At 50.0% G+C, this 21856-nt stretch overlaps 1 protein-coding gene across 1 annotated transcript in view; it reads left to right on the top strand.

Annotated features, from left to right (window-relative positions):
• Positions 1-21856, top strand: part of LOC116950271 (LHFPL tetraspan subfamily member 7 protein-like) — a 101494-nt gene that overhangs the window by 20021 nt on the left and 59617 nt on the right. Inside the window, exon 2 of the mRNA XM_076072495.1 lies at positions 2646-2784. Coding sequence (XP_075928610.1) covers positions 2646-2784 — 139 coding nt within the window. The remainder of the gene's footprint in view (positions 1-2645; positions 2785-21856) is intronic.

The following is a 21856-nucleotide window of genomic DNA, read 5'->3' as shown; positions in this document are numbered from 1 at the left end:
CTACTATACACTACACTATACACTACTATACACTACACTATACACTACTATACACTACACTATACACTACTATACACTACTATACACTAATATACACTACACTATACACTACACTATACTACTGTACACTACACTACACTATACACTACACTATACACTACTATACACTACACTCTTAACTACACTATACTACTGTACACTACACTATACACTACACTATACACTACACTATACACTACTATACACTACTATACACTACACTATACACTACTATACACTACACTATACACTACTATACACTACACTATACACTACTATACACTACACTATACACTACTATACACTACACTATACACTACTATACACTACACTATACACTACACTATACACTACACTATACACTACTATACACTACACTAAACACTACTATGCACTACACCATACACTACTATACACTACTATACACTACACTATACACTACTATACACTACTATACACTACACTATACACTGCACACTTTTCCCTTCAACCAAACTGGGACCGTCTTATCGCACACCACGCCGGTCATCTCTCGCCATTTCAGCCATCCAGCCCGTGTTATTGTTCTCGTCTCTCCTTCTCGTGACCCATCAGCACCACATCGTTGCACCCAGCCACTTAAACTCGTTCGTCTTCATTAACTGGTCACTTCCAATTTCCAATTCTCCTTCTGCATTATTGCCAATGAAATGTGCCACCATATACTCAGTCTTTGTCCGACTGATCCTCAACCCATTCCCTTCAATCTTTTGCACCCAGATCTTTAAATCATCTTCCACTACCCCCCCTCTGCTTTCACCGCATAGCCACGATGTCGTGAGCAAACAGCGTACAGCAGGGGGGCTCCCTCTGAAGGTCTCCCGCGAGTGTGTCCAGCGCCACGATGAACAGGAAGGGGCTCAGGGCGGAACCTTGCTTCACTCTCGCTTTCACTTGAAGGGTCTCCGACACTCCACAGCTCCTCCGCACGTTCATTCTCTCTCCTTCATACATATCCTGGATCAGCTGGACATGTACCTGAGGAATACCTCTTCTTCTCATACACCACCAGATGAGCTATCTAGGCACCCTGTCGTACCCTTGCTATAGATCACTAAACACCACGTGCCGGTCACGTTTCTTCTCTCTGAACTTCTCCATCAAAACTCTTCTGAGTGCAAAGATCGCACCCATTGTTGACCTTCCCTGTCTCAATCCAAACCGATTCTCGTCAATGTGCACCAGCTTCCTCAGCCTCCCTTCTGTGATATTTCCCCAGAGTATCATGGCGTGACTCATCAATGCCATTCCTCTGTAGCTCCCACACTCTTCCACATCACCTTTCTCTTTAAATATGGGAGGGGAGTAGAGTGAGATGGGGGGGGGTGGCAGAGGTAGGAGAATGCGTGGAGGGGAGTAGAGTGAGATGACAGGGCGTGGGTGGGGTGTGGTAGGTGGGGTAGGTGGAGGTTGAGTGGGTGGGTGTTGTGGGGTGGATAGGGCGGTGTGGGTGGGTAGGGCGGTGTGAGTGGGTGTTGTGGGGTTGGTGGAGAGGGTGGGTGGGGTGGGTGGATTGGGGTGGGTGGGGGTTGAGTGAGTGGGTGGGTGTTGTGGGGTGAGTGAGTGAAGTCTGGCAGCCGCATTTTGGATGATCTGGAGATTGGAGGGGGCGGGGGGGGGATGCGAGGAGGAGGAGCGAAGCGCGCGCCAGTCAGAGGCAGGGTCTGGGGCGGTGGAGAGGAGGCCCCCCACGTGCTCACCGCGTGGGGCTCGACAGCCGCCGTGAGTGCCAGCGGGTCAGATGACCGTGAGCGAGGAAACAATGCCCCATAATTGGGCCCAATGTCTCCCGCAAGCTGAGCGCGGTTGAGCGTGGTTAGTGCTTGGATGGGTGAGCAGCACACAAAGACCACCCCCCATGAAGGCAGCCACGGCAGACGAGGGGGTGGGTGAGACCAGCACCACGCCCCACCGCATTTGTCTCCCGAGTGGAAAATGTTTACACCCCGCACCAGGTACTCATTTGAGGCCGAGCCGACCTAGGGGAGGCCCAGGACCGGTTCGGATAATCGTCGTTGTGGTGTTGGTGGCCAACACCACAGTGAGCGGAAATCGAACAGCAACCCGGCCCAACAGCGTGCCGCACAGGGGGTCGTTGCTGTGTGCGATGCTTTCGGTACAATGAGAGGTGAATTACTCCATCGGCTGGCCGAGTGCGGTGATTTGGCGCTCTCGCGGGGGCTTAATCCGAGCCGTGAGCCGGGCGCGACGGGAACCCGAGCAGTGCTCCCGCCCGCCCGCCCGGCACACCACGTCCACAGAGTCTGGGGACTCGGTGGGGCTCTCATGCAGGGTGACATAGCGTAACAACAATAATAATAATAATCTCTTCAGCCACTACATTACTTTGTCTGATGTTTATCTAAACCTGGCCTCTCTCTACCCATTGCCCCTTGTGTCTCCCACCACTGCCCCTTGCCCCCCTCCCCACTGCCCCTTGCCCCTCCCCACTGCCCCTTGCCCCCCATCCCCACTGCCCCTTGCCCCCCCCTGCCCCTTGCCCCCCCCACTGCCCCTTGCCCCCCCTCCCCACTGCCCCTTGCCCCCCCCCTGCCTCCCGGGCCCAGGTGAGCGTGGTGCTGTGTGGGGGCGGCTGCTCCCTTCTGGCCGTCAGCTCGCTGCTGGCCGTGCTCTGCCTCGTGCTGCCCGAGGGAGAGGGCGAGCGGCGCGCGTGCACGCTCGCGGGGTGCGCGCAGTCGGCCGCAGGTAGGGCCCTCGCCGTCGCCCCTGCCTCCGGGAGGCTCGCGGATTCGAATCCCCGCGGTCGCCCCGGTTATCTTTATTGTCGTCGTTGTCGTTGTTTCAAAATGTGAAAAACAAGAAGAGGTTTTACCCCTTCTGGCACTAAAACAGCAGGTGTTAAGATGTTCAAACGCCAAATAGAAACCCTTTTACAAGGAATCACGTGACCGCATTAACCACACAGAGTACTTATGCTCTGATAATAATATATATATGCATATTCACCGCTGGAAGAAGGCCTCCCTCTCAAAACCGCCATATCTCACGATCCTACGATGTTTTAATCCACCCAGCACCGAACCGATTTCATCGCTCCATCTCCCCGGTGATCCATCCTCCAGGACGCGTCGTCCCACTCATCGGCTGCCGCTCCGTTATCAGCCTTGACCACTGTTCATCATCACGGTCCCGCCTGCCCGACACCCACTCACCCCTCTTCACAGTGGGGCCCACGTCACGAATCCGCGCGTGAGTTCTCTAATCCACGCGCCTCCTCCTCCTGCTGCCTCTCGGTGTCATTCCGAGCACGTGTCTCTCCGCGCTTCGTTGCGCCCTTCTCAGATTGCGCTCCGCGTTACTCGCTTAATGGTCGCCTTCCTGAACCACGTGCCGCGACACAGCAGGGCAGCGCGTCACCGCTGCAGCGGGCGCTGTCGCCTGTGCGACGGCTCCGCCTCGACCCTAGGGCAGGGGCCGGGCAAGAAATTAACAGGAAGAGACATGATGCGCTGTGGTGCTGAATACGACACGCTGGGGTTTCTGAATCAAGGCCGTAATTATAATATATATGCTCAAAATGCCCCTCCCCCCCCCCTAATATTATTGCTATAAAATAGATTTCTGTTGATATGATTGTGGTTATGGTTGTATTTTATTCATCCCTAATCTCTGCCATTACATGCAATGAAACAAGAATAAGTAAAAAAGAAAAAACAGAGCAATGTAATACAATACACTATTAGACAATATTGTAAAAAATACATAAAAAGTCCATCCTATGTGTTAGTGAATTTTTTCATATTTAATGCAGGAAATTCATTTTCAAATTTAGATTTTTTCTGAGGGGGGGACCCCAGACCCCCTGGAAGATTTGGTCCCTCCCCAATGTTTGCTCCATGGCTACGGCCTTGTTCTGAATAGCTCCGTAACGTCACGAAGCAGTTCCTTGAAGAGCCGCATGCGGCTCCAGCACCGTAGGGGTCGGGCCTTTCCTGCCCACGATTTATCAAGCAGCTTTAGGTCCTACGGAAGAAAACTCTGGATCGGTTTCCACTTCCTGGGTGTCATCAGCAGTCGGGTTTGTCAAATAATCGCTGCTGCTGCCGGCTTACTGGCTATTACTGGCGAGGGCACTCAGTGACCTGATTTACGAACGTACGTATTTATGCACGTATGTATGCACGTATGCACGTACGTATTCTGTCGCACCGTACATAGCCAACCGTCCGAATCAGAGGTGTGGTCTGGATGGACTTGTGTCGAGACGGAACGGACGCGCGCATATGTACGCACCGCTCACGTGATCGTTTCCTTTGTGACGCCACGCGTGTCCACGCCCTCTCGTGCGAGAGCCCCACGTGCTACGGTCCGGCAGGAGCACATCCTCCGTGGCCGACACGGCGCGGGGCTGCCTTCGTTCAGCATGTGCGTGTGTGCAGGCAGTTCTCGACTTACGAACACACACACTTACGAACCAGCTTCCATTATTTTGTTTATATCGACTTAAAATGCGAACCCTTACTCTCACAAATTGAACTATATTGTTCAGCTGAGCGATCCTCCGTGTGTGGTAACGAGTTAGCCTCGTGCTAGGAGTGAGTGGGTGTGTGGGCGCATTTAAATACAGTAGATTACTGTGTTCCGACTAGCGAACCGTTCGACTTACGAACGGGTCTCAGGAACTAATTGTATTCGTAAGTCGAGGACTGTCCCGATGTTGAACTTCTTTCGCACCGTACGTAGCCAACCGTGCTCATCGGAGGTGCCCGAGGAAGGACAAACTTAACACAAAAAGCAGTTCTAAAGACATGCGTTTTCAATCAAGATTGTTTTAAAGTGCGTCGCTCCCAGTGGCGTCTTAATATCGGGAGGAGGAAGAGCATTCCAGACGGCCGCATAAGCGCATCTGAAAGCGCGCGATGCGGCGGCTGCCTTCATTTGATGGCCAGCAGCCAGATGGCAGCGCATAGATTATATTATCCCACTGATTGTCTCCCGTCGACGACCGCTGCCTGCCCCGCACGCCTCCTGCAACATAATCCGCGGTGTCTCCTCCCTCTTCCGCTCTCAAGATTCCTCCCTGTGGCCTGGACTGTCACGGCCAAACCGAGTGGGGGGTGGGGGTGGAGGAGTTCGGTGGCCGTAAGGCGGCAATCACAGACGACGTCGAGAGCCTCGTCTGATGAGAGCGATGGCTTATAAAGGCGCTGCCCCATGGGGACGTTAATAACGGGACGCGTCTTCTCGCCACGGCGGGCACGAGTTTCCACGAGCGGGGCGGTGGTGAGAAATGAGGTTGTACGGCAGGCGCTCGCGAAACTTGACGACGGACGCGCTGTGGTGCTTTGACTCGAGCTGCGATTGGGAGTTTCATTGCGGATGTGAATGGACCTCCCGCAGGCACAGGGATCGCGGTGCGAGTGCGCCGCTGCTGCCGTTGCGAAACCCTCAGGGCGCCGTGCGTTCCTTTCTCCCTCTGTCCCGTGCGCGCGCGTCGGTGCCGCGGCGTCTCGCGCTGTTCGAGGAGCGTTCGGCGCTCGCCCAATGCTATCCGCGGCGGCATGGGGAGGTTTGTCTCCCGAATCAGAATGGGAATGTTGATTTATCCCGGAGAAACCCCATGAGCTGTGAAGCTTTCTCTTTCGCACATGTCCAGTCGGGGGCGGGTCAGAAAGTTACAACAACGAAGAATACTAAAAAAAATATATATACCGGTAGGAGCGCGAAGTGTAGGAGAGGCAACCAAGTCACGAATAGAAATAAACACGTAAAATAGATGAAAAAAATTAGTTAAGTACACCTAATTCCCAAGCTTGGGAAAGACAGAAAAACAACAGCAACAACAACAACAACAACAAAAACAGTCCCAGACCAAAAACAGCCCCGAAGAGTGGATTGGAGAGACAGAGACCGGGATTTATAAAGGTGGAGAATGTTAATTTAATATGTTTGGAGAGTGGGGGCTGGTGGTGGTGGGGGGGGTGGAGGACACGACAGGTGCTTGATGGGTGGAGGCGCAGGGCATGGCACTGGCAGGCAGTGGCAGGCCCTGGGCATGGCACTGGCAGCATTGTTGTGGTTGCGATTATTTGACTGGACGTGGATCAATTTTGTTCAATCACGCGGTTGTTCATCACAGGGCATGCTGCTGCTGCTGTTGCCGCTGGTCAGGGGTGTTGAGATCGCACGCTGCATGATTATTATTATTTTATTCCAAGTTATTTCCGGGGCGCGCTTCTGCTAATATCGGTTAATATGATGATTTATAGAGGCAGCCAGACCATACCGAACATCACGACTCTCACACACACACAAACAACAACAACCGCCATTCGCCTCTAAGTGGCGGTGACATCACCACGACGCTTGTGCCAGGCTATGTGCACGTTGAGGCCACGTGAAGTGTCGAACACCCGCTGGCAGGAGGTCACGGGGCAGACCCAGGTGTCACGGGTCGACTGAGACGACTGAGATAACTGGCTGATGCACCACCTGTGCCCCCTACTGTGCCAACCTGCTGTGCTTTAGCCACCCGGCGCTCCGCTTGTTGTTGTGAGCGTCGCTCCTCCCCCATCCGTTGTTGTAGGAGGGCTACTGCCTCCAACTGCACAGTAGCGTCCTTCAAGAGCCTCCTTCACAGAGGCCGATCTTGACACCGCTGGTACCAGTCATCGGCAAGTCCACTCAGCTCCATCTCTTCTCGAGCTCGTGCCGTGCCCGTTTAGCCCCCTCTATCCGGTTCGTCAAAAGCTGTTTAGGCATGCGGTGACTGGGAATGCGGGTTACATGACCCAGCCAACGCAGCCTTGCCTGCCAGCTCACCGATGGGATTTTGCTCACATCTTTCAAGGATTTGTGAGTTCACACAATCCAGCCTGGTTAAACCCAGGATGGATCGTAGGCAGGCCAGCCTAAATGTTTCTTACCGGCGAAAATGTTCCATTAGGGGAGTCCATGTTTCTCAAGCGTAGAGAAAGGAGGGAATGACCGTGGCCGAGAAGACTTGAAGCTTCGTGCAGAGCGACAGACCAGGTAGCTTACACACATAGCGTTATGCAACCGATGAAAATATAATGACACTCGACTGATTCGGAGTGAGACCTCTGCTGTCAAACCGGAGCCGGTCATGAGCACACTGCCCAAGTATGGGAAACTCTCCACTCTCTCCACAACTGCCCCATCACCAATTGGGAGTTGTGGGGGTGGAGTGTCCGATGACACAAAATACCCAGGCAGGTGCTTAGTTTTGGTGGGGCTGATGGTAAGGCCCCACCTCTTCGTGGCATGCTCCAGGTTCAGCAGCAGCGTCTCCAACTCCTCCTCTGAGTGAGCTGCAATTGAAGCAATTGGCGGGACCGCGGGGTCCCATCACTGCCCCGGGGTGGGAAAAACCGCGTAGCGACACGAGTCTTTGCCTTACCGACAACAAAACTAGTGTCAATCGATTGGCACCGTCGAGAGCTACTCGGGGCACTAAGTTTCGTAAAAAGTTGAAAAGAAAGTTGAAACATAACATAAACACGATAAATTCACTGCGGGGGCGCGCTCGCCTTGGCAAAGAAGCTGAGGATCGACGGCTGACTGGAGGGCGTCGTCGCCACGCGCGACTGCGGTGGACGCCCCCCGGGGCTCGCGTTTGGCCGGTGGGGTGGCGCCCATCGTGTTGATCGCCGCCTGCTGCTGCTGCTGGCGCTTGTTGGCGCGAGTCTGGGCGGGCGGCGCGTTGCTGTCGCGATCACGAGTGGGGCGGACTGAAAAATAATAATTATTGACCTGATTTTTTCGGGACCCCGGGGTCCCGCCAAATGATTCAATTACCAGATCATCGGCATACATAACGTGGTTGACCAATAGCGAGCCATCCCTTGACCACACCAGGGCATCAAGCAGCCTCCCATTGTATCTGTACCAGGGCCCGCTCACCATCATGAAGGTCCTTAATGATCGTTAGCAGAGGGTCAGGGACTCCGAAATCACGAAGAATAACACAGAGCCCAGGCCTGCTGATGGTATCATAGGCCTTGACCAGGTCAATAAAGCAGAGATGTAGGTCTTGTTAGAATTCCCTACACCTCTGCTGTAGCAAACGGACAGAAAATATGGCATCTGTGCAGGGCCACCCTTTCCTGAAACTGCATTGGGGCTCCGCAAGCCTCTCCTCAGCGTCCCTGGCAAAGCGATGTTGAATAATCCTTGCCAGGAACTTTCCCGGCACACTGAGGAGTGAGATGCCCCTGTAGTTGTTACAGTATGTGCGGTTCCCCTTCTTAAAAAAAGTGGGACCATCAGGGCATCCTTCCAATCCTGCAGAACCCATCCAGTGGTCCAGACTGTTGTTATGATGTCATGTAGGGCAGTCTGTGCACAAACGCCACCCTCAGCATTTCGCTTTGGAGATCATCTGTGCCCGGTGCCTTTCCTAGTCTCAGACTCTGGATCACCTTAAGTACTTCCTCAACAGATGGCACCTCAGCCAGCCACTCACAGGTGGTGATTTCTTCTTTCAATATATGAGACACCGCAGCCTCAGCAGGGTCATCCCCACTTTGTCCAACGATGTTTTCCATGCCGAGAGATTTCCCCTCCCCCAAGCCTTCACAGAAATGCTCAGCAAATCTGCAAACCTGTTCCTGGGGGTCGGAGATTGGATCACCGTGTTTCTCCCTAATGATGGTAATAGGTGTGGCGCTGCAGGTTATGTTTTGATGGAATTAAATAGTGATTTGTGATCGCGGGCCATTGAGGCAGACTCCATCTCCTCAGCAACCCACGACCACCACCCATCCTTGCAGCGCCTCATGGCTCTCCGAACCTCCGAGCGACGGCTGCGGTAAGCCTCCTAATTCTCTGACGTGGGATGCTGTAGACGATGAAAGTGGGCCTGTCGCTTTTTCTCAGGCAGCCTGAATACCTCTGTCCGCCAGGGTCTCTGGGGAGGTCTGGACCGTGTACCCAAAGCAACCATTGCAGCTGCATGAGCCACAGTCCTAAACCTCGTCCATTTCCCCTCGACATCTGGAGGAGTGGGAGACGATGCCAACCCCAGCTGCAAGCGATCATTGAATTCTCGCTTGCAACTTTTATCAGCTAGCTGAGACCAGGCCACCTTGTGTTTGAATGGGGTCCTGGGTATACACCCACTACTGGAGTGGAAGAATGGCAGGCGCATCTTACAGATGACAAGTCAATGGTCAGTGGGCAGATCAGCTCCACGGTAGGTCCTGGTGTCAAGGACATGGGCCCGCATCCGCTGATCCGTCACTACGTAGTCCAGCAGATTTTTCGATTTAAAGCTTTCGTGACTGCAATGATTCATCTTCTTTGGTTCTTTCGGTAAAGTCACGTAGACTTTACCGAAAGAACCAAAGAAGAGTCCAGCAGATGTTCTTGCTTTGACCCGGTATGCATCCATGATGTTGTGTGGATGTGCCGATGCTGGAATAGCGTGTTGGTAATTACAAGCCCATGGGCTGCACAAAAATCTAGCAGCCTGCTACCGTTGTTATTGAGCTGATCTGGCCCATGTCTTCCAATCACTCCAGACTCGGTGCTAACATCATGACCAACTCGGGCATTGAAGTCACCCAACAAGATGACTCTATCCAGAGGGGCCACTTCAGCCATCACCAGTTACAGGAGGTCATAGAAGGCATCTGACTCATTGGCTTTGCCTGTGTAGTGGGTTCCAGGACACGGAGACGGCAGAATAGAAGCAGCACTATTTATTTAAACCTTAACAAGGGTTACACTAGAAGGGGTAGCGGCCCCTCCACCCGTATAACTCAGGAACACACCCCAGGCTCTCTGGCCTAAGCTCTAGGCTCCCAGTTCCTCCTGGTAGGGCTCTAAGGGAGGCTATCAGATCCGGCCCTGGTTAGGCACAGATCTCGGCACCCCGCCGACCAGACCGGCCCTTAGAAGGACTCTGACTCTGGGGCTCTGGGGCCGCACCACTGGCTTGCTGTGCCGGCCCTGAAAAGGGCAGCGGTCACAGGAGTTCCAGGGTCTCACCTAGCTGGCCTTCTTTCTTCACTGGTTGCTTCAGCCTCGGGCCCCACACTCTGCCCCGAGCTCCCTGGCTCCCCGCACTTTATACCCACTGGAGCCTTAGCGGACGTTGTTGTAGCCACCAAGGTGTGGGTGAACCACACCTTCCCGTGTCATGTGTTTATTCCCCATAGCACCCCTACACCTGCATCACTCCACGGATGTTTGTCTTCGGTGGGGGCATAAGTTACCACGACCACCACTCCTCGCCTCTGGTCGATGGGAAGGCGAGCCCAAAGTAGTCTGGGGCTTACTGCTTCCCACATCTCACCGCCACGCTCCCACGCCCCCTTCATTATTCTGTCCAGAAGAAGAACCACTCCCTGTTTTTTGGCAGTCTCCTGCCCCGAGTAGAGGACGGTCCACCTCTCATGGTGGCAGGAGCCAGAGCCGGTCGACTGGACCTCCTGAATACCACAGAGATCTAGGCGGTACCGGTCCAGCTCCCGACAGAGGAATGGCAGCCTCTCCTCTGCAGCGAGTGTTCGAACATTTCACGTGGCCATCCAAAGTGGCTTTTTCTTGTTTCTGGAGGAGCCCCGAGGGTAAGGATTCAATCTCCAGGCTCCGCCAAATGGGGTTTGGCCAGGAGACGTCATAGACGCCTGTCCTCCCGGGGCCTCCGGCACAAGCTTATTAAGTAAATATTTTATACGTGGTTTTGTGGACATTAATTGAAGGTGGAGGGGTTACCAGCCCCTCGCACCAGTCCAGGGCCCCCATTTGGCCGCTGTGGTGGTTGCAAACGCCATGAGGGGAATGGTCAATCTAAATTGGCCCTCCCCCCACGGCACTGCCCACCACAGTGTTGCCATCCGGCACATATATCCACACTCACGCACATATATACACACACACATGTTGCTGCTGCTGTAGGTGAGGGTGTTTAGATTGCAGGCTTCACAAATTATCTTCAGTCTGTAGCCGCTACTCGCATATAGGGCAGTCCTCGACTTACGAACAACCCCCACTTGCGAACTTCCTCACTTACGAACCATCTTCCATAAGATTTTCATTTTTTGTAAACATCGACGCGAAGTCGCCACTTGCGAACTGAGCCCCTCTTGTGCATGAGTCCCACGTGTTGTGATCCAGCAGTAGCGCACCCCCCCCCCCCCCCCCCCTGGCCAACACGGCGCAGAGTTGCCTTCGTCCGTCATGTACGTACAGTCCTCGACTTACGAACACACGTACTTACGAACCAGCTGCCAATTATTTTTTATTACATCGACTTAATACTCTCACTTGCAAATTGAACCGCGGAACTATTTTCTTCAGCGGAGCGATTCTCTACGAGACGTAATGAGTCACAACCTCCCGCTGGGAGTGAGTGTGCATGTGTGTGTGTGTGCATGTGTGTGTGTACGTAAGTGTGCATGCGTGTGTGTGTGTGTGCATGTGGGGAGCGGTAGTGTAGCGGTTAGCGCGCTGCGCTATGAACCTGACGGCCCGGGTTCGATTCCCGCTCACGGCCAACACCAGTGACGATTATCTGAACCGGGCCTCCCCTAGGTCGACTTAGCCTCAAATGAGTACCTGGTGCGGTGTGTAAACATTCCCACTAGGGAGACAAAGGCGGTCGGGCGTGGTGCTGGCCACCCACCCCCTCGTGTACCGTTCCGGCCTTCATAGGTGCTCGCTAGCAGCACTTGCCCCTACAGTCTGTTAAGGCTGTATGGGAGATCTTTGTTGTGTGTGTGTGTGTGCGTGTATGTGTGTATGTGCGAGTGCGTGTGTGTGCGCTCTGAGCCTGAGTTCGTGTTGGACACGAGATTGCACATCCGGGGATGTGAGATTCACGGTGGCCAAATGTCAACTACCTTGCTTGGTATTCAGGAGGTCGTGGGTTCGACCCCGACCTTCACCCCCGCTATATATTTGAAGTTTGCGTGTCTCTCTGCCCGTGGTCGCGTGGATTTTTGTTTATCCGGGTCCTCCAGTTTTCCCTCCACATTTACAATGAACATCACCACGCGTTCAAAGTCTTTGGCTGCTGCTATACATTTCCACGTGATGATAAGCCACTTCGTTGAGCTATCATTTGCCAGGTCGCTTCTGCCAAAAGAGCTACATAGCTCAGTGGGGCCTTACTTGGTAAAATAAGCAAAGTAGTTGAGTTTAAATTTTGATTTAAAGCTTTCGTGACTGCAGTAATTCATATTCTTAGTTTTTTCGGTAAAGTCACGTTGAAGAGAAACAACAAAATAACAAAATATATATAAAACAATAAAAAAATTCTCACGACGTTTCGACCATAACTCAAACGGTCATCATCAGGTGTGTCGGTTTGCATAAATTTATTTTGAAAACGGCATATTTATTTATTTATATTTATATAAAAAATAACGTTTGCGTCACGCGCAACGATTGGCAGTTTGCCCAGGACTAGTCCATCTATTTTTTGAAAAGAGGAGGGGGGAGACGAAATTTGTTTTTATGTATGCTGTCTGAAAGCCACTGTAAGCGTGAACAATCAATCAAGAACTGAAATGATTTATCAAATCTTTCCAATGATTGCTAAGATAGAATCCATCTTCTCGGTTGAAATTGTCTCTGTGCTTGTATATGTGGATAGCCTCATGAACGAATCTCTCATGGAAGCCAGATGGCTTACAAAGAACCTCCGTCTTGGAAAAGTCAATGGCATGTGAGCCTACTGAATTAGAACAATGATCTGCTACGGCCGAGGTGTTGGTCCTACCGTGTTTAAGGTCTGCTTTATGTTCACGAATGCGGTCCGAGATATGGCGTTTGGTTTCTCCAATGTAACTACTACCACAGAGGCAACTTAGTTTGTAGACACCAGGGTATTGTATGTCCGGAATCACATCTTTTACAGACGGAACCAGATCACGGATTTTATGTAATGTGTTGAAACGGACCTGGATCTTGTGTTTATTCAAGATTTTGGAGATCTTTTTTGTGATCCCAGCAATGTAGGGTAAAGTGATGGTTTTGAAAGGCTCCTCAAGAGGGTTCTTCTTCATGGTTTGAGTGATAGCTTTGCGGATTGTATAGTCGGAGTAACCATTAGCCCTAAGAGCTTGGTGTACGTGCTTGAGTTCACTGCTTATGTGTTCCTGGTCGGATATGCATTGGGCTCTATGATACAGAGTCTTGATGAGAGAATTCTTCTGTGATGGATGGTGGTGGGAATCCGGTTTCAGATAAGCATCCGTATGGGTAGCTTTCCTGTAGACAGAGTGGCTCATTGAACCATCAGGTCTCTTTTTAATTAGGACATCCAAAAAAGGTATCTTGCCATCTATTTCGACTTCCATGGTAAATCTGATGGCTGGGTGTATGGAATTGATGTGGTCGAAGAATTGGTCTAGAGCAGGCCGGCCATGTGGCCAGATGACAAAAGTGTCATCCACGTACCTCTTCCATAAGGTTGGGCGCAGAGTGGCAGTCTGGATGGCGTCAGTCTCAAATTTCTCCATGAAAATGTTAGCTATAACTGGAGAAAGGGGGGAGCCCATTGGGGTGCCCTCAGTTTGTTTGTAGAAAGTTCCATTCCAAGTGAAGTATGTATTGGTTAAACAGTGTCTCACCAGGGGGGGTACCTCAGTGTTTAGTCCTTGATGAACCAAGTCTTCAATGATTGCAATGGTGTCAGGTACAGGAACCTTGGTGAATAAGGAAACTACATCAAAACTGACAAGCAGGTCGTCTGGGGACAGGGAAATACCCTTGATTGTTGATACCAGGTGAGTAGAATTTTGTACCGCAGAGGTGGTCTTTCCAGTGAAAGGACGCAGGATTTCAGACAAAAAACGAGCTAGTTTGTAGGTGGGGGAGCTGATAGTAGAGACTATGGGACGAAGAGGTGTATCAACTTTATGTATTTTTGGTAAGCCGTATAATCTTGGTGGCCTGGCAGCAGAAGGTTTCAACGAAAACTGTTTAGATTGATCAATTAATGCGGTTGAATCAGAAATTATTTTGTTGGTTTGTGTGACGAGGCTGTTGGTGGGATCTCTTTTTATTTTTGTATAACTACCATCGTCGAGTAATTCTTTAATTTTGAGGAGCCTTTCAAAACCATCACTTTACCCTACATTGCTGGGATCACAAAAAAGATCTCCAAAATCTTGAATAAACACAAGATCCAGGTCCGTTTCAACACATTACATGAAATCCGTGATCTGGTTCCGTCTGTAAAAGATGTGATTCCGGACATACAATACCCTGGTGTCTACAAACTAAGTTGCCTCTGTGGTAGTAGTTACATTGGAGAAACCAAACGCCATATCTCGGACCGCATTCGTGAACATAAAGCAGACCTTAAACATGGTAGGACCAACACCTCGGCCGTAGCAGATCATTGTTCTAATTCAGTAGGCTCACATGCCATTGACTTTTCCAAGACGGAGGTTCTTTGTAAGCCATCTGGCTTCCATGAGAGATTCGTTCATGAGGCTATCCACATATACAAGCACAGAGACAATTTCAACCGAGAAGATGGATTCTATCTTAGCAATCATTGGAAAGATTTGATAAATCATTTCAGTTCTTGATTGATTGTTCACGCTTACAGTGGCTTTCAGACAGCATACATAAAAACAAATTTCGTCTCCCCCCTCCTCTTTTCAAAAAATAGATGGACTAGTCCTGGGCAAACTGCCAATCGTTGCGCGTGACGCAAACGTTATTTTTATATAAATATAAATAAATAAATATGCCGTTTTCAAAATAAATTTATGCAAACCGACACACCTGATGATGACCGTTTGAGTTATGGTCGAAACGTCGTGAGAATTTTTTTATTGTTTTATATATATTTTGTTATTTTGTTGTTTCTCTTCAACGTGACTTTACCGAAAAAACTAAGAATATGAATTACTGCAGTCACGAAAGCTTTAAATCAAAATTTAATCGCCTCTACGGGGAGGGTTTTCACATAACTTTAAGATCCTTCAACAAACTCCGGGATAAGAAAGCTCAGCTGATCGAGTCTCTCACCTTCCTGAAGAGATGCCGCGACTCTGGGGTAATACCAATCGCATTTACACTCACCTCTGCTACTGTAACTTCTTCTAATGCGAAACGAATTCTTTTCAAAACTAGCTTAGCTCTTATCTCAGAAAAAAATCAGACTTATACGCACAGAACTAGATCAGTTAGACAAGACACTCTACAAATCACACTTATCATTGACGGCAATAATGTCCACATCGGATTGGGAACATGTAGACAATATGACTGCCTCTTCAGCTGCTACTATGTCGACCAAATGTAAGGAAAACCTGATTTCCAAATTTAACCTCCTCTTCAACAAAAGACCGGACCCACACACCAAAAAGTTAGACGTTAATAAAGTCGTAATTAATCGCAGTAACAGTTCTATTTCCGATGGTCTGAAATCCGTTTTAGCTAAAGGTCTAAACTTTGCAGTCACACCTAAACACATACCAGTTAATGATATAATTGCCCAAGTAGACGTTGCTCTCAGGGGCCTGGGTCACATCGCTGCAGACGTAGCAAGATCTGAAATCGCTGCAACCCTCAAAAACGCTAAGATGCCAGCTAGCAACCTCAGCAAAGATGAGCGTTTTGAATTATATAAATTTAAAAAGAGGAATGATATTGTAGTTCTCTCAGCTGACAAAGGCAATGCTACTGTCATCATGGATAAAATAGAATACAACAACAAAATTAAAGAATTACTCGACGATGGTAGTTATACAAAAATAAAAAGAGATCCCACCAACAGCCTCGTCACACAAACCAACAAAATAATTTCTGATTCAACCGCATTAATTGATCAATCTAAACAGTTTTCGTTGAAACCTTCTGCTGCCAGGCCACCAAGATTATACGGCTTACCAAAAATACATAAAGTTGATACACCTCTTCGTCCCATAGTCTCTACTATCAGCTCCCCCACCTACAAACTAGCTCGTTTTTTGTCTGAAATCCTGCGTCCTTTCACTGGAAAGACCACCTCTGCGGTACAAAATTCTACTCACCTGGTATCAACAATCAAGGGTATTTCCCTGTCCCCAGACGACCTGCTTGTCAGTTTTGATGTAGTTTCCTTATTCACCAAGGTTCCTGTACCTGACACCATTGCAATCATTGAAGACTTGGTTCATCAAGGACTAAACACTGAGGTACCCCCCCTGGTGAGACACTGTTTAACCAATACATACTTCACTTGGAATGGAACTTTCTACAAACAAACTGAGGGCACCCCAATGGGCTCCCCCCTTTCTCCAGTTATAGCTAACATTTTCATGGAGAAATTTGAGACTGACGCCATCCAGACTGCCACTCTGCGCCCAACCTTATGGAAGAGGTACGTGGATGACACTTTTGTCATCTGGCCACATGGCCGGCCTGCTCTAGACCAATTCTTCGACCACATCAATTCCATACACCCAGCCATCAGATTTACCATGGAAGTCGAAATAGATGGCAAGATACCTTTTTTGGATGTCCTAATTAAAAAGAGACCTGATGGTTCAATGAGCCACTCTGTCTACAGGAAAGCTACCCATACGGATGCTTATCTGAAACCGGATTCCCACCACCATCCATCACAGAAGAATTCTCTCATCAAGACTCTGTATCATAGAGCCCAATGCATATCCGACCAGGAACACATAAGCAGTGAACTCAAGCACGTACACCAAGCTCTTAGGGCGAATGGTTACTCCGACTATACAATCCGCAAAGCTATCACTCAAACCATGAAGAAGAACCCTCTTGAGGAGCCTTTCAAAACCATCACTTTACCCTACATTGCTGGGATCACAAAAAAGATCTCCAAAATCTTGAATAAACACAAGATCCAGGTCCGTTTCAACACATTACATAAAATCCGTGATCTGGTTCCGTCTGTAAAAGATGTGATTCCGGACATACAATACCCTGGTGTCTACAAACTAAGTTGCCTCTGTGGTAGTAGTTACATTGGAGAAACCAAACGCCATATCTCGGACCGCATTCGTGAACATAAAGCAGACCTTAAACACGGTAGGACCAACACCTCGGCCGTAGCAGATCATTGTTCTAATTCAGTAGGCTCACATGCCATTGACTTTTCCAAGACGGAGGTTCTTTGTAAGCCATCTGGCTTCCATGAGAGATTCGTTCATGAGGCTATCCACATATACAAGCACAGAGACAATTTCAACCGAGAAGATGGATTCTATCTTAGCAATCATTGGAAAGATTTGATAAATCATTTCAGTTCTTGATTGATTGTTCACGCTTACAGTGGCTTTCAGACAGCATACATAAAAACAAATTTCGTCTCCCCCCTCCTCTTTTCAAAAAATAGATGGACTAGTCCTGGGCAAACTGCCAATCGTTGCGCGTGACGCAAACGTTATTTTTTTATATAAATATAAATAAATAAATATGCCGTTTTCAAAATAAATTTATGCAAACCGACACACCTGATGATGACCGTTTGAGTTATGGTCGAAACGTCGTGAGAATTTTTTTATTGTTTTATATATATTTTGTTATTTTGTTGTTTCTCTTCAACGTGACTTTACCGAAAAAACTAAGAATAGTTGAGTTTAGTTTTAGCTGTGGGCTGTGATACTTTAGCGTCCAGCGACCAAGCTGCATGGAACACGTGATCCTTATGGCGGTATCCCGGGTTACCAAATAAAAACAAATGGCCGAGGCAATGAAATATTTTATTTCTGGGACACTTTTTTTCCAGGGGTGTAACTTCACCAATCAATCCGAAATCGCTGCTACTCCGCGATGTCCAAGCGCCAAACATCAGCATAAAAAAAATCCGTTATCGAAAATTTCAACTTTGAATAGTTCATCATGAACAGCTCGTCGAGATGAGTCGATTGCCGCATCGCCGACCATCAACAGACTAAAGATAACTGCATCACGGACATTGTGCGAGACCCGGGGTACTACACGTGACCCACGTCGTCACGTTGCCGTGCACGCGGCTCAATGAGCACGTGCACGCGTCACGTGCGTGGAGCGGTGGCGCGGTGGTTAGCGCACTTTGCTGTAAACCCCGTAGAACTAGGTTTGATTCCCAGCAAGTGTTGAGTAATATCTGAACCGGTACTGCCCCCCCCATCCCCCCTTTTCACCAGCCTGTAATAATCAGCGTGGTGAAGTATGGTCAATCGACCACTACGATCGATCGACACGGGTGTGGGCCTCCTTCCAGAAGTGTATTGACAAAGAACAGCTAATTAATAACGTGTTATAATCACGTGGAGCTGAGTGATGGGGATTGTGCCGCGAGGGCCGGCAACGTAGCGCTAAGTGAGAGCTTCTATCAATCCACTGCTGGGTTGTTGTTTGACCATACTTCACCACGCTGGTCAGTCAGTGGTGGTCGGTGACGGCGGGCAGCATAGGCACGGGGGCATAGACTATAGTAGAGTACAACAGGTGATGTTGCTGTCTTTCCCGGCACGCTTGACCCCTGCCGAGCGTCCGAGATTTCACAACAATTACACGACGCGAATTCCTGGTGGGTTGGCTCCAGGGCTGATGGCCGGGGGTGGGGGGCGGTGCGGATGATGCGGAGAGGGAGCAAAGCGATGCACGCGCGTGGCTTAGCCGCTGACTTGGCCGCTGCTGACAAAGTGCAGATAAGGGTGCAGGAGGGGAGGAGGGCCGCTGGTGGCGGTGGTGGCGGTTGTGGTGGGGAGTTGATGGATGCGGGCAACGCGTGGCGGGAGGGCTGACGCGATGCGGATAACGCGGCTCGTAAGGCGGCTGGGCGAGCGGGGCAGTGATGGATGCGGACGAATCGGTGGGGGGTGGGTGCTGTGACCGGGAGGGACCCCCCCACCTCCTCCCCCCCACCTCCTCCCCCCCACCCCACCCACCCCCCTCCCCCCGCTGCTCATTACTGCTTCGTTCCCCCGCCGCTCCGCGCGCTCTCTGCGCCCATTATTAAAATCTTTTCGCTCCGGCCGCTCGTGTTATTTTTTTTTCAAATTAATAAAATAAATATAGAAAATCTCTTTTTTTTATCTGACCGCTATTGTACGATGTTGTGCGAGAGCTAAGCGATCGCAATTTTATATATATTTCTCTTTTTTTCTTTCCCCAGGGCCAATTTTCCGCGCGTGTAATGAATGACGCGGTCCCTGTACGCGCCCGCTCCCCCGGTGCAAGTCGCTCATTGTGTCCCATTACTTGCTGACGACTTTAACTCGTGCATCCCAGCCTAGGCATTGTGACGCCACCTAATATAAACATTGCACCGCGTGGTGCTGCTGGTGGTTGTGGCTATGCTGCTCCTGCTGCACGCGGCTGCCTGTGTAACCCCGCGCTGTGTGGAGGCAGCAGCAGCAGCAGCTGCGAGGGTTGGTGGATGTTGCGTGAAACTCGCCTCCTGTGGGCATCGAGGAGGTGCCGTACCCTGGCTCGCCGGGAGAAGACAGGACAGCAGTGTGGACTCATCGCCACCTGTTTCCGTGTGTACGGGGATACAGCATTGCCCCCTCGCGCAAGGCGTGGAGTCTCCACCGAGTGCTCCCGGTTTCCTCCCACACTTGTGTAATAAACACTACTCTCATCATCATTAATTGGTTGAACACATCTTGAAATAGGAACTCAACGTAGCGACAGCAGGACCCTCGTGATAAAGAGTCACACGACTCGGTGTGGCTCCCCGAGACAAATGAGTAACATTCCAATGTTTTTCTCCGAATGTTCATATCGATCGCAGCTCCCACCGTGGTGGGTTAGGGTGTTGTGTTCGCGTGTGTTCATAGCGGTACACACGTGGGGGGCGGTAGTTGGTAGCGGTTAGCGCTACGGACCCGACGACCCGAGTTCGATTCCCGCTCATGGCCAACACCAGTGACGATTATCTGAACCGGTCCTGGGCGTTTCCTAGGTCGACTCAGCCTCAAATGAGTACCTGGTGCGGTGTCTAAACATCGCCACTAGGGAGACAAAGGCGGCCGGGCGTGGTGTTGGCCACCCACCCCCTCGTGTGCCGTCCCGCCCTTCATAGGTGCTACTCGCTAACAGCACTTGCCCCAACAGTCTGCCGAGGCTATACGGGGGATCTTTGTCTTCGGGCGGTGCCGCGTGTTTGTTCAGCACGATGTTCGACGTTTCTCCTCAGCTCCGTTCTATGAAGTCACTCACGTGAACCCTTAAGTTCAGTTCCCGGAGAACCTCCCAGCACGTGGAGCGCAGGGTCGCACATCGTGCCGATCGACACGCGGTACGCAGAGACCTACGCAGCAGCCGCAGCACTACCACGGCATCCTACGCCATACAGGAGACCCTCGAATATCGCGGGGGTTACGTCATTGGAAAGCGCTGCTAAAGCCAACACCGCGTAATTCAAGGGCCTCCTGTAATTCTCTTCTACGCCACCAGCAGTCCGTGAGTCCATTGTCCGTGACCGTCCTTCCGCATTGTCACGTGAGCCAGGGTAACGGCGCCTCCTCGGGTGTCATAGCCTTTGTCCGCACGCTGACTCGGCGTTAAAATTGACCGCGCATTGAGAACGATCCGGGAGATTGCTCCTTAAGAGACACGACTTTGTTTCGAGCCCGAAGTTCGTCCCTCATGTGAAATAAAGGAAGGGAAAATGTTTTTTTTATTTAATTTAACAAAGCAACCTGGAACCCAGAGGATGATGCACGTGGCGCCGTCCTCCCCCAAGCGCTCAGTAACTTCTCCGGCCTCTTCACTGTCACTATGGCTACACCACCACCACCACAACAACAACAACAACCCCACTACTCTTCATCTCGGCCACTACCGTTTTAGGAAGCCGCTGGATCTATGCACTTTTACATCTCGACTGAAAACGCATTTCTTTAGAAGTGCTTTTGTGTTTAGTTTGTTGTCTATCCCCGCGCCTCCGATTAGCGCCGTTGGCTACGTACGGTGCAAAAGTTAAGTTCAACACACATACAACATACATACAACATACATGCAACATAGATGCAACATACATACAAAATACATGCAACGTACATGCAACATACATACAACATACATGCAACATAATGCAACATACATACAACATACATACAACATACAGTGAGGGAAAAAAGTATTTGATCCCCTGCTGATTTTGTACGTTTGCCCACTGACAAAGAAATGATCAGTCTATAATTTTCATGGTAGGTTTATTTGAACAGTGAGAGACAGAATAACAACAAGAAAATCCAGAAAAACGCATGTCATAAATGTTATAAATTGATTTGCATTTTAATGAGGGAAATAAGTATTTGACCCCTTCTCAATCAGAAATATTTCTGGCTCCCAGGTGTCTTTTATACAGGTAACGAGCTGAGATTAGGAGCACACTCTTAAAGGGAGTGTTCCTAATCTCAGCTTGTTACCTGTATAAAAGGCACCTGTCCACAGAAGCAATCAATCAATCAGATTCCAAACTCTCCACCATGGCCAAGACCAAAGAGCTCTCCAAGGATGTCAGGGACAAGATTGTAGACCTACACAAGGCTGGAATGTATATTCTTGGTTCTTTCGGTAAAGTCACGTTGAAGGGAAACAATGAAATAATAAAATATATATAACAATAAAATTCTCACGACGCTTCGATTGTAACACAAACAGTCATCATCAGTCACCTGATGATGATGAAGGTCCTGGAGTGGCCTAGCCAGTCTCCAGACCTTAATCCCATAGAAAATTTGTGGAGGGAGCTGAAGGTTCGAGTTGCCAAACGTCAGCCTCGAAACCTTAATGACTTGGAGAAGATCTGCAAAGAGGAGTGGGACAAAATCCCTCCTAAGATGTGTGCAAACCTGGTGGCCAACTACAAGAAACGTTT

The sequence above is a fragment of the Petromyzon marinus genome, chromosome 38 (assembly GCF_048934315.1).
Source record: "Petromyzon marinus isolate PM22_M1 ecotype Great Lakes invasive population chromosome 38, UKy_Petmar_22M1.pri1.0, whole genome shotgun sequence".
In the NCBI taxonomy this organism is placed as follows: Eukaryota; Metazoa; Chordata; class Hyperoartia; order Petromyzontiformes; family Petromyzontidae; genus Petromyzon; species Petromyzon marinus.
The sequence above is the reverse complement of the archived record's forward strand: the minus strand, read 5'-3'. Positions and strand labels throughout refer to the sequence as shown.